Here is a 25,318-nt window from a genome sequence, read left to right on the forward strand (position 1 = left end):
TTCACTCAAGATCCTTGCAGTACTTAATAAAGATCAGAATCATTAGCCTTAAGACATAGGTAAGTGGGTGGTAAGTATTATTAACATGTAAGAATCACAAGCTTCTAAATTTAAATGTCTAGTTGAAGGAAAATTTAAGACTTGTCATAACATGGAAAACGTTATTCATTTATAATGAAATCTGATGAAGTTTTAGGGAGGTATTTTAACTAACTTTGAATTGGATTTTTATTCTATAAGCTGGGTGGTTATTAAAAGTCAACCTAAGGGGAAGAAAAGGATACAGCATGTCAAAAAGCAACCTGAAAATCTACCAATGGTCAAACCTTGAACAATCTGAGCAATAAAATAGTAATAGTATTGGATTATAATGTAAAAAACAAAATAAATATCCATGAGTCCCTAAATGATTGAATAAATAAGTAAATGGAGGAGAAGGGACAAATATTCCTTAGAGAAGAAATCCAGGTAATACATGTGAAGGAAGGAGGGAAGCAGCAAATTACCATTGGAACACCACAGTAATAAATGCTGCAGGCAAGATCTGAGGATGAATGCTAAAATTAGTGGGCAAACCTTTAAGGAGAAACAGGACATGTGCAGAGTCTCCAAGTGTCTCCCCCAAAATACCTATTACTGGAGTGCTTTTAATAAATGTCCAAAAATTCCTTGATACTCTTTCCTCCAGGAGGTGGAGCTTACTTGCCCTCTCCTTTGAGTGTGGTCTAAACTTAGTGACTCACTTATAAGGAGCAGAGGATGGAAAAGGCAACTAGAAACCTTATAGTGGAGAAACCTGACAGAAGCCCTCTAACCAAGCGATCATGATTAATATCACCAATAATAAGTCACGTTGAAATCACGAGTTATTACATGATGTGATGGGGGGCACGTCACCTCTGTGGTCTTCTTCCCAAAAATCTATAACGCCAGTCTAACCGTAAGAAAACATCAGACAAATTCAAATTGAGGGAAATACTACAAAATATCTACCACCAGACTTCGAAAGTGTCAAGGTCATGAAAAACAAGGAAAGACTGAGAAAATGCCCAGAAGAGGAGACGAAGGAGACAGGATGACCAAATGCAACGGAATGCAATGGAATCTCAGATGAGATCCTGGGTCAGAAAAAGGACATTAATGGAAAAACTAATAGAATCAATCAAAGGCTGTAGTTTAGTTTATAGCATTGTACTAATGTTTCATTTCTTAGTTTTGACAAATGTACTGTGTTTATGTAAGATGTTAACATTAGTGGAAGCTAGGTGAATGCTGTATAGGAACTCTTTACTATTTTTACACTCTTCTATAAATCTAAAATTACTTCAAAATTAAAAGTTTTCAAAAAGTGAATCTATCCGTTATCCCTAATGGGATAGATAAACTGCTGATGTTTCACCTAAACGCCGTCATGGACTGTGGATATGGGACAGGAGTATGTGTATCATGATCATTTCTTCGTGATTCTTACCGTCAATACTTTTTTATCAATTTGATGTCCCTATGGTTGTTATATGGACCAAATATATAAGATCATGCTTTTCTTCTTATGAAAAATTTTGGTTTTTCACGGTAATCTATTTATACATTATCTTCACATATTGATAAACTGTATCTATATATCACAATGCCACGTGTGACTTCTTTGAAAGTGTTCTTTTGAAAAATAATTAAGAAATCCAGATAAAGAGGGATAAAAATGTTTTAATTATTGAAATACATTGATAAATTGAATAACTTACATTGCAGTACTAAGTGGATACACATGGTCATTATCAAATTAAGAACTTTCCAAATATCCCACTAACCATCAGTCACAAGTCCTTGAAAATAATATAGAATTAACATGATGAGATGCCGTGATCACACAAAGGTAGAATGGGAGACTCACTGGCTAGGAAGTATTTGTAGTTACATAAGCCTTTGACCAAAGAAAATACGAAGGTAATCAAAATGTGCATACGGCATGCAAATTTCAGCAGTTCATTTTTAAAAAATTGCAAGGTAATACATTGTTCCTAATAAAGTCTCCGACATTTAAACAAAGCTGAAAACTAAATAGTAAAAAAGGGAAAGAGATAACAGTACGAATCAATTTAACAATATTACAGCTAAAAACTAATGTGAAGTAGAAATAGTGAAAGATAACAGACAAATATATTACTTTGGGTAACTCATTTATAGTGCCTTACTATTTTGTTATAAATAGAATAAGGATTTTGTTATATAAAAACTATCAAAAAAGTATTCGTGAAAAGACATGATCTTCATGAACTGTGTTGAATGGCCAGGGTGAATACGCTGCTGGAGGCCAGCAGGGCAAGAGCCGCCTCCACGACAGTCTGTAAGCTTGTCTTTTGCAGGTGGACCACAGAAAGTTCCATATACAAGTGTATTGTTTAACCAATTCCTTTCTAGTACCACAACACTCAACATGTACCCATGGCTTTAACTATAGACTTAAGAATTGGGGAGGTCGGGGGGAGGTGACTATTTAGAATTTCCTTGGAAATGTCTGTGAACATTACAATGTCCCATGGAGTGAAATTCCTTCCAAATCTTGATGAGCAAGCTATGAAGACAACAAACAGAAAAAGAGGAAAGAGTTAGCAAGCTTGAAAAAGTACAACTTAAATAAAAATATATCAGTTTTAAGCCTACAAATAATCTACTGATTTTCTTTTAAGTAAAACACATTCAACATTCACTCAATATTTATTTAAGATTTTACATGGTAGGTCAAAAAAATGTGACTCCAATTTTTTCCATAAAATGTCTTCCTCTCCAAAGGATAGTCTTCTCATCAGGGTTTCTGCCCAATAATTTAAGCTCAGAAAGCCACGAGTCCAGACATATCACAGATAATTACCACAACGGACACTTAGCAACTAAAGAAAATGGACAGCATTTCAACTTAGAAAACTTTTCAGGTAATTCAAAGGAGGCAAAAGAAACACCAGATTCAAATTGATTGTTTAGAAATAGAGTTAAAGAATGGTGAAAATTGAGAAGAGAGAGGGATGGCAATAAAATAACATCTATTTATAGCCATGAGCAGTAAGGAAATATTCTAGCTAGCTGTCTAAAGTTATGTGGGCTAGTAACTCAGAAATAAGGCAAAATTGTTATTGGGGAATTTTAGATCCCCATACAAAGTTGAACAACCATCTTGTCTAACTCTCCCATGTGAAAATTGAAATTGAGAGAAGGTAAGGATTCATCTAAGGTCCTGTGTTAATAACAGAGCTTCCCAGCCTCCTCATATCTATCTATACAGCACCTCTTTCCACTCTATTCCTTATGCTGTTTGAAATTCCCCCTGTTTTCAGAAGGGTAAACAGTGATGCATGCTTCATTTCAACTAGATTATCTTTTCTATTTGATGCGAAGAACAAAAGAACTTCTGCATAAAGGGAAAATTGGCAAGGAACTTAGAAATCTATAATTATGGAGGGTTAGAACTCTATTAAAAATACTAGAAATAGAAAATCTCCAGCACATTCCTAAAGGGAGACTCAACACCCCAATGTGGTCATAGGTACTATGGAATAAAGCTCTATGATGCTGTTGCCTTGATGAGAAAGTCTTGAAGAAGTGGCTACCCAACATGTTACAGTTCTTGTCAGGAACTGTACTGGTTACAGTTTCTGTGTCCCCTTCCCCCAGTGGGAAAGCTTAGCTGTCTCTACCTGCGAGCTTATTCTGCAACCCACATGATCCCAAACACCAATTCCAATATGGCCCTGGGCAAGAAGTTGGTTCAATATCAAATCAGCCTTGCTTTGGTCTGCCAATGGCTGGATTCTGGTTACAAAAAAGAATAAGAGTATGATAATAGTGATGACGATGATGTTGATGATGATGATGACAACAACGATAGCAGAAGGTACCATTTATTTCATATTTAATTCTACAACAACCCTTCAAGCTAAGCATTGGTTCCATTTTACAGATTACAAAATGGAGGCTATAAAAGGGAAGTAACTTGCCCAGCTAGTAAATGAAAGAACCTGAATTCAAATCCAAGGCTGTCTGACTTGCAAAAGAGAATGGGCTATCTCAGGAGCTAGAGAATTTCTGATCACTGGACGTTCAAAAGAGGCTGGATGTCATTCAGCAAGACTGAAAGACAGCAGGGATCCAGGCGTCACATGCACTGTTGGACCAGGTGAACTGAGACTCTTTGCCTCTATGGAAATGCTGCTCGGCATCTTTTGGAGACTGGTACGCAGAGGGTAGTTAATAAACAAAAGCTATTTTTCTCCTGTCCTTACTCTTGTTCATCTTATTATGATTCTAACTCCAAGCTCTTCAGCAGGATCCCAGGTCCACAGGGCTTCATCTTCTAGACAATGGTTTCTTCTCTCCACACTGAACATGTTTTATAATACCCAACCTGTAAACTTGGCCTATGATTTTACTGTTCCTTACTCTGTAACTGCCTCTCTGTACACTGATGATGGCCCATCTCTCTTGGAGTTTTGGTACTGGTACATCTCCTCTCTGTATGTTAACTAATCCCTGGCTATTGCCAAATACTTAATATTAACCCTAATCTATGGTCTCTCCTTATCTATTATTTCTAAGTCCTAGCCCCTCAATTTTGGCAATGAAGAGTGAAACCTCGGTGTTTTAGGTGGATGTTTAGCTTGTTCTTATTAAATGAATTGCTGCATTTGAGACAAAATGAAATGGAAAAAAAAGTAACTGCAAAGAAAACTGATCAAATCCTTAAAGACTTCTTTACAATAAAACATGCTCCACTCCATAGATATAACCACAAGACCCTCCTCCTAATCTTAAAGTTCAAGATCTCTTAGAAATCCATAGCAATGATATCTACATTCATCATCAAGGTTAAATATATACAATTATTTAGAAAAATATACAGTACCTCTTGATTATTGAGTCAGGATATTTTCTTCTAATCTTAAAGAAAAAATTAAGAAAAGTTAAACGTTCAGATTATAAAGAACATATTCTAGTTTCCTATAAAACTACAAATGGTAATGACATATATGTATTTGCTAGTCTAAATCATAAAGTCGAGAAATAGCAATGAGGAACAAATAACTACAGTAGGTTAAAAAATAATGTAAGACAGCCTTGTGTGCAAATTAAACATATTAATAGTCCTTTAAAACTGTACACGAGACACCTGTACAGTGGTTAGTAAATCAGCATTCTTCATCACAAGCCTCGCTGAAAAATTCACTTAAGCAAGAAGTGATCTATGAGGTTGCAATCCTGCCTATTATTAAAAGGATTTCATAGCCCCACAATAACTATTAAAATTCAGAAAAAGGAGCCTCACTTCATTTAATTATAGAATAGACAGTTATTTTTCCTCTAATCATCAGACTGTTTATCAGTTAGTCTTTATAATATACCACAGGAATTTACCTTTATGTTCTAAAAAAACTCCATAAATTTACTGAAACATTAGCTTTCATTCTCACATTGATCATCATTGAAATTAATAAGAAACTTAAAATATCCATGGGGCATAACCACAAAGAGAAGCTAAATTTTGCTCTGGAATTACTCTCATCATGTGGGTGGCAATGGAAACAAATGATGACAGTCAACGGGCACGTGGTTCTTATACATGTTCACTGCAACTCAGTAATTTGTGTGTTGAGTCATGCAAATTGAAATATAAATTTCATATTTTTTCACAAAACCTAAAATAAAGATTTAGAGAAAATAAATATCATGTGATTTTACTTACTTTTTTGAACAGCCTTTGTTTGACTGGATACCATATTGACAGCTTCAGATGGTAGACCAACATACACTCCTCCATAGTTTCTTAATGAAAAGAAGCATACATAGAAAAATTAGACCAATTTCAATGGTACTAAATATGTGCAGAAAGTGATAGAAGCATGGAGTACTTCAAACAGAATTATTAAAATAACTCATGATTTTTAAAAGTAGAATTCAGAATATTATTGCCCTTGGAAATATAATTGTGAAGCTATACATATTTTAAAAAAAGGAAGCTGCATTGAGTTTGCAGAATTTTTAGATATTTTACTTACAACGAGAAAGAATAAAAGAAGTTGGGGTGTCATAATTTAGTGTAGTAATAAATAACAGTAGAATGACATGTTACAGTTAATCAGTCAACATTTATCAAGAATTCAGAGTGGTCAATATGGTATTTGGTTCTATGACACGCAAAAACATTTTCCCATAGGTAGATATAAAAATAAAATGAGGAGAGAGAGAGTTCAGGAGTAATGAGAGCAGAGTGAAGTTACCCAGAGGAGTGGGAGGACCACGGAGGCTGAGAGAATGAAGAGAGTCATCCAGTTAGGAGAACAGCACACCCAAAGACCACAGGGTGGGAACTAGTACAGGCCACGTGCACAGGACAAAAACCAAGCTTGCTTGAAAGAAGCAAAGATTATGAACCCTGGGCAAGTTCTTTTTCAGATCACATGTCCCTACCTGTATTCTCTGTGCCAAAAGCTTTCCTGTTGGAATCTGTGTTATTGGTAATGTGCTATGGTGTTCAATTAAATCCATGAGTCACATTAATCCATGTTAAAATTAAATCTATGAGGTACGGCCAAAACTATTCAAATGAAAGCCAGCTTCAGTACCAAACATACCTCCTCTTGTCATCTTCTGTTATGGATTCTTCTGCTCTAAAAAGTCAAAAACATTTGCTATGAGCTATTTGGTCACATAGTCAGAAGCTTCATTTTTGGTTATGAGAAAAAGGAGACTGCTGAGTTAAAGTCAATTTTGTTTATTTCAAGTTCTCCCATCGAGTATTTCTGTCTCTACCTCAATCATTCATACACTAAAAAATTGGTCATTTCTACTTACCAAAACATGCAAATCCAGCAAATGCCAAAAAAGTTCAACTGCCAAACAAAACGAAAAACTGAGGGCAGCTGAGTTTAGAAAGAGCACAGAAATCAGGCATCAAGAAGCCTAGACTACTGTCGGCTGTGCCACCCGCTCTCTGTGTGACAGGCAGGCTGTGGGCAATCTGCCTGCCTGTACCTCATCTGTAAAATAAAGGTCACCCAGATGATACCCAGGTCCCTTCCAGTCCTAACACACTACGATTTTGTGTCTCTCATGCCAGTTCAGTGGCACAACTCTAGGTGTGAAAGATTTCTTGAGTGCAAAAACAGTTAATGTCAATTTGATTTCCTTTCATCTAAAAGACCAGCCATCTGTATACATGATCTATTGCAAAGAGAAGGAGGAAATGTTTAAAAAGGGAAGTTTTTAGAGGGAATCAATACTTTAAAATGCACAGCCACTTTCCTTGAATAACAGGAATCCATATTCTACCATAATTCCTTGGTATATTTCTAAAAGGATCAGGAAGCTTTCTTTGAAGCACTAGATAGCATACATTAAGTGACTATTCTGAAAGAAAAAAAAAAAAACCAACAAGATTCAAATGTATCTGGCTGAACTCAACATGTGATTCTAAGGGGCTTCAGTCAAGAAGGCAGACCGAAATCATCTAAACAGCTTCAATGAATCTTCTAATAATAGGGATTGCCGAATCATGGTTTCATCCATTTAAAAGTTGTGAAGATTTCAAATGTATACGTACATCAGATTCTGCTTCATTGCAACAGCCAGTAAGTCCCAAGTCTATAAAGAAGGGAAGGGGAGATGTGGCAATCATCTGTTGAACACTTGCCATGGTCACAGCTAACACTCCGCTAGAGTGCAAAATCTGCCTTGAGATCTAATTTATCCAAATTGAGCACATAACCTAAATTTGCCAGATAATTATCAACTTCATCTCTTGCTAAAGTTGGATCGTTTTTTAATTCAAAGGTGTCAAAGTCATACTGTATTAGAAATGGTGTTATACTTATTGAAGTGGTATAACAAAGTGTTGCTTACTACACGTAATTAAAATGGATTTATAACCTGTCAGTAAAGGTAATAGGAAAACGATGGTGACAAACTCGTTCAAGATTATTAGAACTGTTTACTTTGGTCCTGAACGGCTAACATTATCATGAAATTGTTCTTGAAGCTATATAGAAATGATCGATTTGGGCATATACAGGTGTCATTTTCTGCCACAGCTATTCTTTTCATATCCAATTGCATGTTTCTTTTAATTCTTTCCCCTTTTGCCTGCTTATGGATATATTCAAGGTTTTAAAATATATTTTAACTTCCCCAAATGTAAGAAAATAGTAAATTATTTTTAATCTATTATCTCTAATAAATTATTCAATATCCTAAAACTCAATCTGTGTTCTCCATTATAAAACTAATCAACAATCTTACACATCTAACTGGCAGGAAATGATAACATAGCTACAATATTTATTGGATAATAAGTTAAGCTTCTAATATAATACAAAACATTAAAAGTACCATTTATAAAGACTTACAAGATGTCCATTCTTTTAAACCTTCAAATAAGTTATAATGCCTGCCTTCGTATATGTGCTCCCATGGAAGAGACTACTGCCTCATCCATTCCTCAATTATTCTACAATATGAAGACTTGGAAACTAACGACTATATGGGTAACAATGTCATCACCATGAGTCCCTCCTGTATCAGATACAGCGTGGGGCACTTCACAGGCGTCAGTGCTGTTCCTCACAAAAGCTCTGAGAGTTTAGACCTGAGGAAATAGGTTCAGAGCGACATGTCATTAATAGACACGCAAGACCAACAAGCAAGACCAACATGTAAACCCCATCCATCTGACACCATAGCCCTGCTCCACATTCTAATTCACCACGCCGCCTCTCAAGTAGGAAGACGTAAAAGTCAAAAACTCTTCCAGTGACAACCAACATGGTGCCTCCCCTAAAGTCAGAGCTGCCTCCACACCACTCTTGCAAAAGCTTTGAGCATCACCCTTCTCACAACCTGCTTGTGTAACTGTACCAGGCAATCTGCTAGTGCTATTATATTATTTCCTTTAATCCTCATCACAATCCTGCAAGACAGGTAGTATCCACATTTTAAAGATGAAAAACTGAGGCTCTGAAAGGTTGAGTAGCATGACCAAGGTTACACAACCAGGTAATAGAGCCAGAATTCAAATCCAGGTTCGTGTGATTCCAACTCCTGCTTTATAAACTGTGAGCCCACGCTGATTTGTATCAGAGAAACACCCCCATCTCCCAAGCTGGATCTCTCCAATTTTTATCATCCCACTTAAGGAAAGAGGGAACCAAGATGGCAGAAGAGTCTTGGTCAACATTTCATTAGCATTAGAAGAAACCTCTAATGGCTACAATCAACCTTTGTCAAACTTATCAAATTGCTCCGTAACCCATTTTTATCTAAGTACAAAATTGTCTTGATCAGCAGAAATGGTGGTTGGTCTAAACCAAATCTCTTTGTGGACAGATAAGTCCAATCAATTGTGTTTAGCTGCCTGGGGACCAAATGCTGCCCCTGCTTGTGTCCAAGAGGACAGCATCCTACCAGCCGGGGTGACGTGATCCTGCCTCAGTGATCCTACCAGCTGGGGTGACGTGATACTACACAGGCTGTAGCGCTGGGAAGAAGAAATGGTTCATCAGGCAGCAATAAAGATTTCTGGTAAAAGGAAGGCCCAGACAGAGGATATGAACAGATATTTTTCCAAGGAAGATATACAGATGGCCAATAGGCACATGAAAAGATGTTCAACATCACTAATCATCAGGGAAATGCAAATCAAAACTACACTAAGATATCACCTTACACCCATTAGAATGGCTATAATCACCAAGACAAAAAGCAACAAATGTTGGAGACGATGTGGAGAAAAGGGAACCCTCATTCACTGCTGGTGGGAATTCAAACGGGTGCAGGCTCTATGGAAAACAGTATGGAGATTCCTCAAAAAATTAAAAATAGAAATACCTTATGATACAGCTATCCCACTTCTGGGTATTTATCCAAAGAACTTGAAATCAACAATCCAAAGAGCTTTATGCACCCCTATGTTCATTGCAGCATTATTCACTATAGCCAAGACGTGGAAGCAACCCAAGTGTCCATCAACAGATGAATGGATAAAGAAGATGTGGTATAGACATACAATGGAATACTACTCAGCCATAGAAAAAAAGACAAAATCGTCCCATTTGCAACAACATGGATAGATCTGGAGGGTATTATGTTAAGTGAAATAAGCCAGACAGAGAAAGACCAACGCTGTATAACCTCTCTCACATGTGGAATATAAACTAACACACGGACAGAGAGAACAGTTTGGTGGTTACCAGGGGGAAGGGAGTTGGAGGTGGGCACAAGGGGTGAAGGGGTGCATTTACATGGTGACTGACAAGTAATAATGTACAACTTGAATGTCACAATGTTAAAAACTATTATGACATCAATAAAAACAATTTTTTAAAAAGGAAGGCCCAGAGATGTTAAGCCAAAGGCCCCAAAAAGCCAGTGAAATTGCTTCACAGTTATGCCACGTGGGAGTAACCTCATGATTAGCTCCAGGTGGGCATCTAAAAAATATACCTTCTAGTGTGGGGGACTAACTTCCCTGAAAGGTCATTTTTTGTTGATAAGAGAAATGGACATTATCCTGGGATATTAAATTTATCTGACCGCTAAGCAACTTCACAAGAAACTTAAGTTTTCAAGATTCTAATCCTTGGGGAGATTCTCAAGTTTTGAATAATGCCCTGGCTGTCCCAACATCTGGGCTGCCCCATCTGTACACCATTTTAAGGAGTCATTGTGTTTTCCCCCCCTCACAAAACATATTTTGAAAGATTTTGTTATCAACCTATCTTAAAAATTCATTTGTTGATATTTTCTTGACATACAAGTGCCAAAGAGAGCTTCTGATGAGCGTGGGATAACCAAGGTTCCCACAGGGAGCTTATATAATTCAAATCAAAGGCAAATAAATGTTAGATTTTGGTAAACCTGTGCAGCCTCATCATAGGCACATGCAGATTTCCATTTAGTTTCTGAAATAATGAAAATAGTCTGTGGCCCTTCTTCTACCCCGCCGACCCAGAACGTCAGGCTGGGAACTGTGCTTAGGCTAGAATACTCCCCACCATGGAGGAACTTCACTTTTTCACTGGGGACTTGATTTTTTTTTTTTTTTCTGGCCACTACAGCTTAAGTGGGAGGGTAGTAGCTATTGTGTAGCCTGCAGCTGTAATTGCTGATAAATTGCAAAATTTGTTCCCAAAGCCAGTGAGAGAGGTGGGGACGGAGAGCAGAACACAAGGCCACACCTTCCTCCAGCTTGGTGAGAACAGCAGCAACTGTCGAAGAGTCCAGAAGACCCTCCCAAATAGGCATCATGACCCTGTTTTCTGCCAGTCCTAAAGCAGATCAGTAAGGGAAGAGAATGAGATGACCTCACTCTTGAATCTTCCCTTAGGGAGGAGAGACTGAAGAGTGAATAGTCCACGCTGGAAAAGATACAGTGAAAATGAGGCCAATCACAGCCGACGCACTGGAAAAGAGGCCGACCACTCTGCCGCACCTGATAACACTGCTCAGGAGTTAACTGATCCAAACGCATCTACAGACTCAGCCCACCCAGAACCTGCCCCCTTAGGAAAGGAGCAAGTTGACGTACATCCACCAGGATAAATCTCCTATTGCAGTAATCCACTTCTAAACAACACTTCCAGAACAGAGTTCAGGAGTCAATGCCCAGAGGGCTACAAGCAGAGGCACTGACAAAAGGAAAACATGAGAGAATACACCTGGGGACAACAAGAACACCCCTTAATCTACCATAAATGGGGAAGAAACCTTCAGAATGAGGCTTCTACCAAGAGAACCAAAACACAGAGTTACAGGAGGGGAGGGACCAGGTGCAATAAACCAAATCACCTGAAAACGAAAAGTGAAAGGTAACCTTTACCAGTCGCCCTCCCCCTCTCTGCCCTGGCCCCGATTTCACCATCATGGAGCCAGAGGCCGGGTCAATGAGGGAGAAGGAACACTAGCCCAAATTACCAAGGAGTCAAGAGTGATCTGGAAGCAACTCTGTGGCGTATCAAGACCAAGCCTGCTCTTGCTAGGGAACCTGTGCTGGACATTAAGTTATTGTCTCTCAGCCCCCAATCTCGCGTCCTCCCCATACTCCCTGCTGCTGCGGCTGGGACTTGGTTAGGTTCTTTGCTACCTGGCTCCCTGTTAGATTCTGCCAAAGGGGATGCTAGAGAGACACAAAATGCAAAAGGAGGGAAAGAGGGCTGCTCTTTCCAGCTCTGCTTGCTGTTCCTAGCAGCATCACCCCAGCTGGTTCCAGTTTCTAGAACAGGCCCTGTTACACGCCGTCTCTGGTCACTACAGCTCAAGTGGGCGGGCAGTGGCTACTGTGTGACCTGCAGCTGTGACTACTGCTAGATTACAAAATCCAGACGTGACAGCACCAGCCTGGCAGTGCCCTCTCCTTAGCAGTCTGGGTCCCAGCTCCATGGGGTCCCTCCTCTAATGGCCTGAGATACCAGCAGCAGTCAGGCCACACTCTCTTCTCAGAAGTCTGGGTCCCAGCCCCACAAGGCCCCTCCACCTCCAACTCCTAGATTTTGATAACCCAACCTCCTTCCTCTGTCACTCCAGCCCAAGGAGCAGTAGCCACTTCCTGCTAGTACCATCTCTGCTACCTCAGTTTTCCTTTCTTACATTCTTAATCTGCCAAGACCTGCTGAACCAATTTCTAGTAGTAAATTCTCCCTGTTAAAATGGTTAATGTGGTTTCCTTTACCCTGACTGCACACTAACTGATACGTTGTTGGCAGCAAGAATGGGGTTTATCTCCCACGCCCTGGACTGAATGTGTCTTACTAAAGCATTTAGAGAACTTATTACTTCCTGTTCGTCAGATCCAATCACTATAATGTCATCAATGTACTGGACCAGTATGATGTGCTGTAAGGTAAGATCTAGGCATTGCAGAACAGAGGAGGAGAGAAAGCAGGGGGATGGATAACACACGGAGGCAAGACTGTGATGGTAACTGTTAGCCAGGCCAGGGAAAAACAAACTGATTCTGGTAATCCTTGCAAACTGGTGCAGAGATTAAGTATTTGCCAGACCAAAGGTTGCATAACAGGAACTAGAGGCCATATTGATTATTTTCAGTAAAGATACCACACTCGGGACAGCAGCTAAAATTGGAATTACCACTTCATTGAGTTTACAATAATCCAAAGTCACTCTAAAATAAATCTGCCTTCTGCATGGGCCAAATAGGCAGGGAGACATGAGAGGCATCTCCACACCTTCATTTTTTCAAGTCTTTGGTAGGGACACTAACGTCTGCAACTCCCCCAGGGAGGCAGTATTCTTTTTTGTTTGTTATCCTGGTAGGGAAGGGAAATTCCACGGGCTTCCACTGGGCCCTTCCGCCCATGATAGCCCTTATTTTATAGGTCAGAGAGCCAATGAGAGGATTCTGCCAGTTGCCAAATAAGTCTACTCCGATTACGAATTCAAGAACTAACGAAATAAACAGAGTACGGGTCTGCAGACTACTGGACACAGTATAATTTGAACATTAGCCAAAATTCCATTTTCTACCTGACTACCATAAACCCACACATGGACTGGTGGACCAACGTGGCATTTTGGCTCCTCAGGTATTAACATCAATTCAAAGTCAGTGTCTAGAAATCTGTGAAAGGTCCAGGTACTTCCTTTGGCTCTCAACACAGCTGCTGTAGTAAATGGACATATGTCCCTTCGGCGAAGACGTGGAGGAACATCTATAGTACATACGTGTGGCAGTGTTGAAAGTTCCCTCAAGGGAACATGGCCTCACTCACTCTGAGTCTGATTTGGGTGTGGAAACTGGGTAATGAGGCTATCCCTTTCCATTGTGGTGACTCAAGTCAGGTTTCTGGCTCACAGACGAGGAGTCTTCCTTTTATAGAAATACATAGAGGGAGAAAATGAACCATTAGAAGGCCATCCTTCTAATTTATCCCTAGGGAGACTGCAATCAACTATCATCCAAGTTCCTTCCAGGATAAAACATTTTGCCTCTTCATCCCTGCTGTCCCTTATGGTAAGGGTGCCCACCTTGCCTCAGGTGGTCAAGTTCTACCACCACTCAGCCTCTGCTCCTCCGGGATCCCGTCATGTCCAGTGAAATAAAGAGCCCATCTCAGGGGCACGATCTCCCACGGTCACAGCCATCTTACAGAGGACAACCACTTTAGATTCTCCCTTCACATTGTGTTTCTCAAATTTCTCAATGCCTTAGTGAAGGGGGTATCCTCTATAGTGGGAAGCAGGTCATACTTGAGAAAATCACAAAACATTACCATCTCCTTAAGCCTTTAGATTCCTTCCTCTCCATTATACCAGGGAAGTCATGGCACGCTCCTTCCCTGCTTAGTGTGTAAGCTCATTGAGTCTAAGTTTCATCAACCAAGTTAAATAAACTGGTAGAGTCTCAGCCATGCACCTAAATTATTAAATCTAGAATCTCTGTTAAATACAACAATATCAATAAGTTCAGTCTAACTCAGTATATATACTCTCTCCTCCTTGGTCTCACAGCCTTAGAATCCATTCCTACACACATTCCCTAGGTTTCTGGTAGTATAAACTACAAAATCCTGCAATTACTTTGCAGTATAAGCTCTTTCCTCCCAGGTCAGACTTTGCACTTGCCCCTGGGGAGCCCTCTGAGATCTGACTCTATTTGTCTAGAGGCAACAAGGGGTGGTTGGAATAGGTCTTGAGGAGGACAAGTGTCCCCTAACAAGGCAACCACCCTAGGTGAGGGGACCCCATTCCATGTGTCCCCCACCAACTGGCCTACCCCTTTCTCAAAGGCACTGCCGGGAAAACAGAAAGTTCCTGGCTGACAAAGATGGTGAAATAAAGTCAGCTCTTCATCATTAGTTTCACCTCAATTCTAATTTAGGCCAGTCTAGTGGTCTTGGGAGAGGAAATGGGACATAGAAGAGGCTACAAGAGCTGTCTCTAATCTAACCAGAGACAAAACAACCACAAAATACTCTCTGCAATGTGGAACCAAACGTAAAACAGCTAACAGAGTTTTAATGCCCTAATATCATGACCAAACGCAGTAAGACAAGAAGGTCACAGCCCACCTTGATTTGTGGCTTCCCCAACCAAGTAAAGAGTAAAGAGACGGAAGGAGAAGTGTAAAGACGCAGGTAGGCTGGCTTTTTTTATTCAGTGGTGTATGCAACCTCCTATTTGAATAATTCTAAGAGTGTGGAAAGGCCAAGATTTAAATATAGTTTACTTTTACCTGTTGGCTCAAGTTAGGAACTCAAGTTCTCTATTATCAGTCATGTGTGCCTCAGTGTCAATGACGGGAGAGGCACATGAGAGAGAGAAAAGGGGAAGACCCAAACGAAGAAGCTAGAACTAAGAGCTGTGGTCCAGGTACGAACATCATCCATTTTACAGCTGTGCCCAGGACCGATCTTAGAAGGAAGACTTACTTCTATAGTCCAAAGAATAACGGAGTAAAGGAGAACTAAAGGACTTACACTAATTTTAACAAGTAGTTACCCAATTTTCTAGTTATAGGTGAGCCACTACTCTACAGAGTACACTTGTGTACTAAACTTGTTTTTTCCAGAGGGAACATGACTGAAAGCCTATTGGTACATTGCTTTCTCCAGTATCAAGACAGTTTTATTTCTGATCATATATATCATTTGAAAATTTGTGGAAAGCGACATAATAGTTGAAAAAAATGTAACAGTGAAATATTTTTTAATCATAAGCTGACATTTCATTTTATGAAGAAAACCTTTTAAACCACAAGAACATTTCCTAAGAACCGTGGAACATGTATTAACAATTTTGGACCAGTTTTAAAAGATACATTGGGCATTAAATTAAAATTGGGTCTCTTTTTGTTAGCAAAGATTTAGCTTCTTTTATCAAAGAACAGGTGTTTGTAGAGAAAGAATGTGTTGAGGTTGAAGCCACCCACGGAGTGTCATGAGAATCGCCTAGGATCACACGCTCACAGACTCAGCTCATGGCATCAATAAAAATGTTTGCAGAGACAAGTCTTATTGGGGGTGGACCATCAGTCACAGTTACCCTACTTTGGAGATTGTTGAAAAGATAACTCTTCAGTTGATAGTTTAAAAATGACACATCCTTGCAGAACAGTATACTGTTTAGTGATATCTATCTTACCAAAGTCAGCCCAACACTTGGCCCTCCTACAGGCATATCAGAAAAAGAAAAACAAAAAAAGCCACCAACAGCAACCACCGCAACCAAGCTGATAGTTGGATAACTTCAGGTTTCAAAACTGTTTCTTATAGCTCAGAGTTTCCACCAAATACTTCTAGCCTACTTCATGTGAAACCTGCACGCTCCTCTTCTGACTCTTCTCAGATTGCGCATCTATATTGACCCAGATTCTCTAGGTGACCACACACCCGTCTGCTTCATACTAGCTTTGTGGACCTTTCCTGAATGAACCAGAGACTGATTTTCTCTCTAACCATAAATAAGCTCTGACTTCCGTTAAGTCAACGTTCTAGAAGGTGGGGCTGCCTCAAAATCAGCGACATGTCTGTGGTTGCTCTTTGGGGCAGGCTGGCTTCCTCTGCCTCTCCTTTTGTCATGAATATATTTTGTGCATGCCTATTTAAAACCAAATATCCACACAGAACACCTAAGTTTTTCAACTAGTTTACACTACTATGATTTTCATCTTATTAATAACTATGACTTCAATTAAGAGAAACCTTACTCAGAGTTACTATACCAAATATACATCACTACTTTTTTCTTCCTCAGTAACATATGGTAGTCAGAATATTTTCATCGCTTTATTTGCTCAGTCTCTGGGTTATATAAAATAGCCATCCCAAGTGACCTAAAATAAGGTTTCCGAGGTAAAATAATGGAACCATAGCATGGATACATAATGTGCACTCTTAAGAACAAATACGGATCATAAATATTAGCAGCCAGTCGCTCCAATGAGCATCTCCTAACTCATCCTGGCTACAGCTTGTCCTAAAATTTAGAAAGTTCTCACTGCTCTAGCCTTCCAGAACTAAATAGTTATGTGACAAAGAAATGATTTATTTTTTACTTATTCATCAAGAAACATGTCCTAAATATAGAGCTATTCTTATTAGCAATGATCTAAGCAGCAGAAAAACAGCCTGCAGTCTTTTCTTTTTCCATATTTGTAGTGCCACTAAGAGGCCAAACTTATTTTGATTTGTAAACAGTACAAATTTAATATAGAAACCTCTGGAGACCACGTGTGTAGCTCTAATTATCTATCTTTAGTTACCATTCATGATAATCTTCCGGAATAGGTTTATTGACAATGTTGACTTCCATTGACACTACAGTTCTCCAGATAAAGTGCAATCATTTAATTTTCTTTATAATATGTTTTTATGATGGCTCCTGCTTTTTTAGGGTAGTTCCCATCAATTCTACCAAACACTTAGTTACATATAATTTCGGAGAGAATTAATGTTTTATTATTGACTGTTTTGGCCTATGTGTAATCTCATTCATTTTTTCACAATTTCAAAACTTATTTGGACAGTCATCTTTAAATCTCTCTCCTTGGATAAGCCCCTTGGCCAACACTAGTCCCTTTCTTTCTTACAGAATGTATGACTGGAGAACAAGAGTAACATTCCCTCTTTGCATTGGGGTAATGGATCAGGAGGTAAACTGCAACTTCCCTACCCCACCACAGCTCTCCTTCTAAGCAGCACACAGTGTCAGGGATGAGTTCAGCACTGGCTATGTCATTTGCTATAAGTAAGGCAGGAATGTCATCTCCACCTTCTTACTGTAGGAAGCCTTGCTTTTCCCTGATGGTATCACTTACCCAAACCTCGAAAATACGCACCTTATTTTCCGATATCCCAGTGTCTCCAAACAGGAGATGGAGCCAACACCCTTCCAAACCACCCCCCGCCCCCACAGCTCTTTCAGAGGGGTCGATTTCACCTCCACTCAAAAACTCTCCTTCTTGGCATCTCAACCATGCTATAACAGCCCCCCATGCACTCAAGATTCTGGCCCAGACTCAAAGCTTGTCTTCCTACCCATCATTATCTTGGACAATTTTAAAATCCTTGAAAATCAACCCAACCGACCTCTTGCTTCACATCTTGCTGACCTCCTCTAGCCCGACAATTTTTATCGCTTCTCTAACAATGTCTCCCATAGCTGCTCTGTGGAGCTTAGTTCCTGTAACTACTTCACCTCTGACATTTTAGAGTAGAAAAATCTCACTCCCTAGAGGAAGAAACAATCTTCCTTCCGATCTTGCCCCCAATCCCAAGAAGCCTCCAGTCCCTCCACCGTCCCTACTCTCCCCATTCATGAGCCCCTTAGGGCTTCCCTTCCTCCTCTCTCGAGCACGTGCCTTGCAGTCAAGCATTTCAGCAACACTTGCTGGTCACCAACCATCCCTCTCCATCTCCGGATGAACCCACTCATCTGCTTTCTCTCTTCCTGCTCCTATTCCCCTGGGTCTGACCTAAGGAAAATCTAATTGTGTATTGATGGGCAACCAACAGGACTGTGTGATTTCTAACCACGGCCAGGCCCTCAATGCGCTGGGTCTTCTGCCATCAGGTATTCATGAGCGAGGCTCTGCCAAATCTTTTCAACAACACTTAAGCCACCTATTAATTCTAGCTACCATTTACAGGGGGGCAGCAGGGCATAATGCCAAGTATTATCCTAGGATACTGAATATACTGTACCAATAACCCTCATAATCCTGAGCAGTGACTTAGTCTCTCTGTGCCCCATCTCCTCATTTGTAAAATAAAACAGCATTACTGTCTCCATCAGATTGTCATGGATACAGAATGGGATAACGTACTTAAAGTACCGGAAATCACTAAATGGCATACAGTCCTCAATAAAGATGAGCTACTAATTGAGAACAATGATGATAATGATGAAGATGGTTACCTGCACAGTTTCGATTATCCCAATTTTACAGTTAAGAAAACTGAGAACACGAAATCACACAGTTACTAAATGGTAGCGGGAAGTTTAAATGCAGGTCTCTCTGCGTCCAAAATGCATGTTTTTTCAATGCTACTTCCACTCCGTCCTCCTCACCCCTGCCTGCTACTTCGCAGAGGAGAAATGAGTCCATCAGATACACTCGGGTTTGTAACTAGGAGCAGGGAGGGCTCAGCTGACACAGGTGCAGTAGACACAGGAAATTTATAAAGGATTCCAAGGCAACTCAAGATTAGAAATTCACAATTTCATTTTTTATACAAGTCAGAGCTTCATAAAACACGTTTTATGTCAACTCATTACAAGATATTTTTCTCTATAGTTGCTACCTTCCATAACATCAAAATTGCTTTGTCAAGAAAGAAATCTTAATGAAACGTCACTTTACAAGTTTTAGGTGAAAGAAATATTTGATTTATCTTGTTTAAATCGAGTGGCTATGACCTTTTATTTTCAACAGCAAACATTAAATTTGAGTCAACTTGTTTAATACTGTTTCTTATTTGAAACATATTTATAATATCCGTATAAATATTGCCTGAAATTTAAATCAAGAGATTTTTTTTGAAATAACATGAAAATTGACCTACATGGAGAACATGTTTTTTTTCTGCCTGCCCAGTTATAACTACTCCCCATTTTAGTAACAGCATCCCAATTTTTCTTTGCTGTGAGAACCACCACTCTCCCACTCTTGGGCCCTACGGCTAGGTGGGACTAATGACAGATTGGCTCCAGCGGGGGGCATATGACCTGGGCCTGGCCAATGAGAAGCCCACGTTCCCCTGACCCACTGACTGATTTCAGAGAGAGCCACATGATCCCATTTCCTGGCCACGGAGGGCCTGGCCCTAGGGCTTTTGATCAAACTACAGGGAAAGAGAAGCTCTTTTTCCACAGGAATTATTAAGCTAAGATATAAGATATATAACTGGCCATCTCTGTCACCACTTACAGAAAGCTGCCTAAGAATGAAGCCCAAAACAGGAAAGCAGAGATTTGAGAGCTTCTTCCTGTCATCGCGTCACCTGGATCCAGCTGTGACTAGGGCCAAACCCCTGGAGCTTTTCCGTTACACGAGCCAATGAATTCCTTTTTGTTTGCTTGTTTAGGTCAGTTTAAGCTGGGCTTCTGCCATTTCCAACCAAAAATATCCCAACGCAACCTCTTTGTGCCAAATAGCTAAGATAATTCGCTGAAATAACACAAGAGCATGGTTGATTTTTGCAGGTTTGTGGAAGCAGCCAAATGTCATCACGCTGAATTCACTTCTCTTTTGTTATGCATGTCGCTGCACTGTGATTGAACTTTGAAAAGAGAGAGAGAGAGAAAAAGAAAGGCTCACTCCCTCATATGCTTGTGAGTCTATCTTATGGTGATTAAATTTCTATATATCTTCACCTGTGCTGTTCTCCTTATCTCAAGTTTCTAAGGTTAACCTTCTAAATTTTTAATCCTTCTCGCCTGTTTTAGGCTCTATTTCCATCAATTATTCTCTCCCTCACCATAGATAACCCTCTCCAAATCACTTCAACTTTTTTTACTCTCCCAGATCCTACAATTTATCCTAAAGGTACACCTACATCACCCCCACACGAAAAATAAATAGAAAAAGAAACAGACTTCAATATACAAAATCATCCATACACACAATCAGGCAGAAATAATCACAAAAACATGGAAGAAAATAGTGCAAAATGTTAATGACAGTTGTCTCTGGCGGTAGGATAACAGCTGATTTTTTCTCTTTTTTAAAAAATTGCTTTTCTGTACTTTCCTAATTTCCTTAACTCCTTTTATAACAGAAATATATATTTTTAAATATGCTTCCTCTTTAAGCTACCAACATCTTTCCATCTCTTATCATACATTGTAAAACGCAAGGCCACGCATCACTTCCTCGCCCCTCGCTCACTTCCACTTTGACTCAATCATTACACGACTCAACTGAAGCCACAGTCCCCCAGGTGACGGGTGCAGCCATCACGCCACATCCACTGGCTTCTCTTCTCCCTTTGGCTCATTTGACCTCTGTGGATTATCAGCCATCCCTGCCCTTGACTCAAGTTTGAAACCGCAGCGTTATCCTCAGACTTCCTTTCCTTTCCTTCTCCATTCAGTCATTCAACAAAGCTTATCAATTACATTTCCAAACCTACCTTGAACACATCACCTCTTCTCCTTTCCCACTGCTACTGTCTGCGGTCTGGCCCTCCTGTGGCCTCACTGTCTTGATGCCTCTGTGCCTCCATCCTTCCCCTATCTCATGTACCGCACTCCTGTGGGAGTCATTGCCCTAAAGCTCAAACATAATCATTTAATTCCCCTACCTTTAAATGTCTAACAGCTCTTGAACACATACAAATCCAGTACAGTTACTGGCCTGGCACAGTTCTTCACAAGCCGGCTGCAGCCTACCAGCCTCATCTTTCACCTCTGCCGAGCCTGCACCACAGGCTCCAGGGCAAACTGGCTGGCTCTCCCCAGAAGAGCTAAGACTCCCCTGCCCCTGTGTGCCTCTTTTCAGGCTGTTTCCTCTGCCCTGGGTTGCCATTCCTCCCCTTCCTGCACAAACTCTTGTGCACCCTTCAAACCCCAGACTGGCACTAAATTCTGACTATTTTAATAACTAGCACTGATCACACTGTATTTTGATCCCCAATAGACAATCACCTACTTAAGTGCAGAAATATCATTTTATTTGTTATTATATCCTGGCTTCTTGCCTAGAGAAAACAGGTAGATAAGTAGGAGAGATATAGTAAAAATTGCAGACCTTCCTTAGAGAACTGATTTTTTTATTATATATTAAGGGAGTAATTATGGTATTTCTCACTTCTAAAAATAACTGCAATTCCCCGAAACGACTTTTATGTGGTCTGTATGATATGGTGGTTGCCCTATATGAAGTTCTGTCCTCTTAGCAACCAGTATGTGATTTTGGCCACTTCTTTCGGTTTTAAATGAGTCTCTTTAGGAAAAAAAATTTTAATCTTCACAATAAAAAGTTTAAATTGTCTTAATTTCTTAGCTCCTCATTCATTCATGGCATCACCAAATGTTATAGTCAAGATTTTTAAATCTCTACCTTGTACTTGAAAAAAAAAAAAAAAAGAAGGTGTTCAAATATACTTTTTGTGCAAGGAAAAGTAATATTATAATATTCTTAAATTTTTCCAATTAAATTTACTATGTTTATTTTTTAAAGGATCATTTATTTGATAAAATTACATTTTTTTAGTTATAGGGCATATTTAATTCCCCCTCAAACGACAACCCCGTTCTAATCATCTCTGAACTCCTCTTTGGAATATAAAAAGTCTGACTTTTATTTGATGTCTGACTCTGATATCTTTCAAGTTCCACCACTCCCGCTTTTGCCCCACATCTGTGCAAGCTGATAAGGCCCAGGAACTCCTTCCTTTGTGCTGGTGCAGAAGATCAAACTGTGCAGACCTCTGCCCCTGCACAGGAGCCCTCACCGAAGCCCCACTCCCAAACTACAATAAAACCAGAGCCACTCAGCCCTTCCTTCACTCAAGCTGAATGGACCAGCTTGGAGAGCCCACCCTGCTCTCCCAGAAAGCCTCATTATGTGAGTAATAAATCTTTTCACACCCTCTGGGGTTGTGCCTGGCATCATCATCTTGATATTTAAACCGATTTGGGTGGGTGGGGTGAGGGTTGATCCCACCCTCCACAGGGTAACCACAAACAGTCTTAAAAAGTGAATTACTGCAGTGTGCTTACTATCCCTAGATTGGAGGTAGGAAGATGCAGAGAAGGGCATGCGGAAATACTGAAAGGGTTCCTGAGCTCCAGAAACCTCTCACAGAGAGATGCCCCTTATTAAATGTCCTATGGTCTAAAGATCAACTCAATACTGACTACATTGAATGGTAATATACATTTACTCAAGTATCTAGTTAACTGTGAAACAATTCACTGTGCATTTGGTAAATTCTTGGCTCCAGCCTCTCCCCACTGGCTAACTCTAAGACACTGACTACTCATAGGAGTTATATGCTTAATTCTCCCATAAGCATTTGCCTTTAACTAGCAGAAATCTCCACACAAGTTGGGACGGAAACACGAACATTTCCCTTTCTTAAACTTCTGAGTTACAGGGGAACTGAAAGGCTAACATGCAAAGTCACAAACAATAACATTCTTCAAATAGCACTTTAGTTATAAACCAAATGGTAATCTTGATTTGTGCAGAGCACAGAAAGTACTTCCATGTCTTTTCAGCCACACCTACATATATCTAAAGATCATAATCATGAAAAACAGTGTCTTCCTCAGAAAGAGCTTAGAAAATCATAATATTAAGTACTTACGCATCTTTAGCTGCTCCTGTAGGGCCTACAGGACAAAACAAAAAGAGATAGGTTTGCATTAGTGTGATGTATTGCTACAAAAATCTTAAACCCAATACCCAACTGAAATAATATTCTAGGAGAGACAAGTTGAGAATATGGTTTTTTAAAAGATCATTTCTAAAAAAGAAAAAGAAGAGCCAGAAAATCATAAAATTCAAACCTTAAGTTTAGAATTTATTCTGCCCATTTTTAACAATTCCTATAAATTATAAGGTGCTGGTTCTGAAAGCAGTTCCTTTAACCTCTTAAAGCCTCACTTCCCTCTTGTGTCAAATGAGGACAATAAGAGTACCTTTCTCAAAGGTTATTGTAAAGATTTTTTAAAAGTTGACATAAACACTTAGCACAAAGTCTGGTATATAAAAATAGCCAAGTTGTTATTATTAGTAGTCACATTTACCTTAATATCTCAACTTCCATGTCTGTGAAATGGAAATTAAAATAACTTCTGCAGGAGTCACAGAGATGTGAAAATAAAGAAAGATGTGCTACAAAGTCAGCAAATAAGTCAGCAGGAAAAGTTATTGCCAAAGTTGCAAGAATTCTACCCCAGGGATGTTAATTTAGGATCTGTAATACCGCAAATTCAAAGCAGAGCATAAAGATAATCAAGACTGTGTCTCAACAAAATTCCTTAAGGCTTTGACCAAACCCAAACTTTGTAACAAACTTAGCTTCTTTCTTCAGGGAAGAGCAACATTTGTGTGCCACAACTACCACTTAAATTATATAAATAAAAACTGCTTTGGAATCTGGATCATAAAAGCAAAAAAATCCTAAAATTAAAAAAAAAAATCTTATATGAAAAACTGCCAATAGTGCAGTGTTTTGATAGGAAAAAATAAACAAAGGATTAGTGCCACCAAAAACCCATGAAAACAAACATTTTATTTCAGAGTCTAAATAAGCATGAGAATTTGGAAGAAAGTCTGGAAAGAAAATAATACCCTGATTCTCTTATTTTCATTTTCATGGAAAAAGATAGGGAATGTTTTGGGTTTTGTTGTGATTAGGGGAGAGGGGAGCGAGGGTGTGAGAAACGTTGATTCTGGAAGTCTTACAAGGAGAGGAAAGAGGAGATCATAATGCAGACCATAAGTCCTCAGCATTTAGAGATGAAGACCCATCTAGAATAATCCACAGGGAGAGGAGAGTGAACAGAAGCCATCTCTACTCCCTCTCAGGGATGGCAGCATGGTGGCAGGGAAAGAACACCATGGAATTGGAAGGCAGAAGACCCAAGCAAAGTCCTGGCTCCCATATTTGTCTAACAGTCACTAAATTGCTTTGCTTCAGTTTCTAATACGTGAAGACATGCTGGGCCCTTACAGGCAGCTAAGAAGACAAAGCACAATAATGTGAGTGAAATTAGTTTCTGAATGCCAACATGTTGTCTAATCAGTACTTATTTTAATGAGCCGCCAGGAACCCTCCGTCCCCTTCACCTCAGTTACTCCAGACTCCACACACCCTCAGGGCTTCTTCCCCGCTGGGTTCACCATCCAACATCCCAGCAGGACCAAGACAGAGGCCTGGTGTCACCTTCCAAAAGGAAGTCAGTAGATCATTCTTCTGTTCTCAGATGCCCTTCATTCTAACGGGCACCATCTATTTAATAATTGCAATGGCGGGTGGGCAAAGAAGTCAGAAACACTACATCAAATATATACATATGACTGCAATATGCGTCCCATTTGTTCAAAAGGGAAGAAAACGTACATCTTAGAAACAAAGTAACGTGGTATTAATGATAAGCCTATAACCAGGGCAGGTAGAACCCGACTCCCCAAGACACAACTTCTCGGAGTAAAAACAATTGTAATTGTCAGAAACTCTCCACAAAACTATCCGAATATCCGGGTATATAAAATGTGAAATAGCTCTTTGTTCTGCAAAAGTATAAAATCATAAAATTATTGGAAATAGAAGAAAAATTATCCTTGCTGCAACATTACCTATATATTGAT

At 39.6% G+C, this 25,318-nt stretch overlaps 1 protein-coding gene across 1 annotated transcript in view; it reads right to left on the reverse strand.

The window, feature by feature from the left end:
* Positions 1–1,684: 1,684 nt before the first annotated feature.
* C25H12orf75 (chromosome 25 C12orf75 homolog) overlaps positions 1,685–25,318 on the reverse strand; it is a 33,209-nt gene continuing 9,575 nt past the window's right edge. The window contains exons 2-6 of the mRNA XM_014780486.2: positions 23,310–23,334; positions 6,621–6,656; positions 5,732–5,811; positions 4,895–4,929; positions 1,685–2,572 (exon numbers count right to left, since the gene is read on the reverse strand). Coding sequence (XP_014635972.1) covers positions 4,925–4,929; positions 5,732–5,811; positions 6,621–6,656; positions 23,310–23,334 — 146 coding nt within the window. The 3' untranslated portion in view covers positions 1,685–2,572; positions 4,895–4,924. The remainder of the gene's footprint in view (positions 2,573–4,894; positions 4,930–5,731; positions 5,812–6,620; positions 6,657–23,309; positions 23,335–25,318) is intronic.

This window comes from Ceratotherium simum, chromosome 25 (genome assembly GCF_057802395.1).
Source record: "Ceratotherium simum simum isolate JZ-2026a chromosome 25, ASM5780239v1, whole genome shotgun sequence".
In the NCBI taxonomy this organism is placed as follows: domain Eukaryota; kingdom Metazoa; phylum Chordata; class Mammalia; order Perissodactyla; family Rhinocerotidae; genus Ceratotherium; species Ceratotherium simum.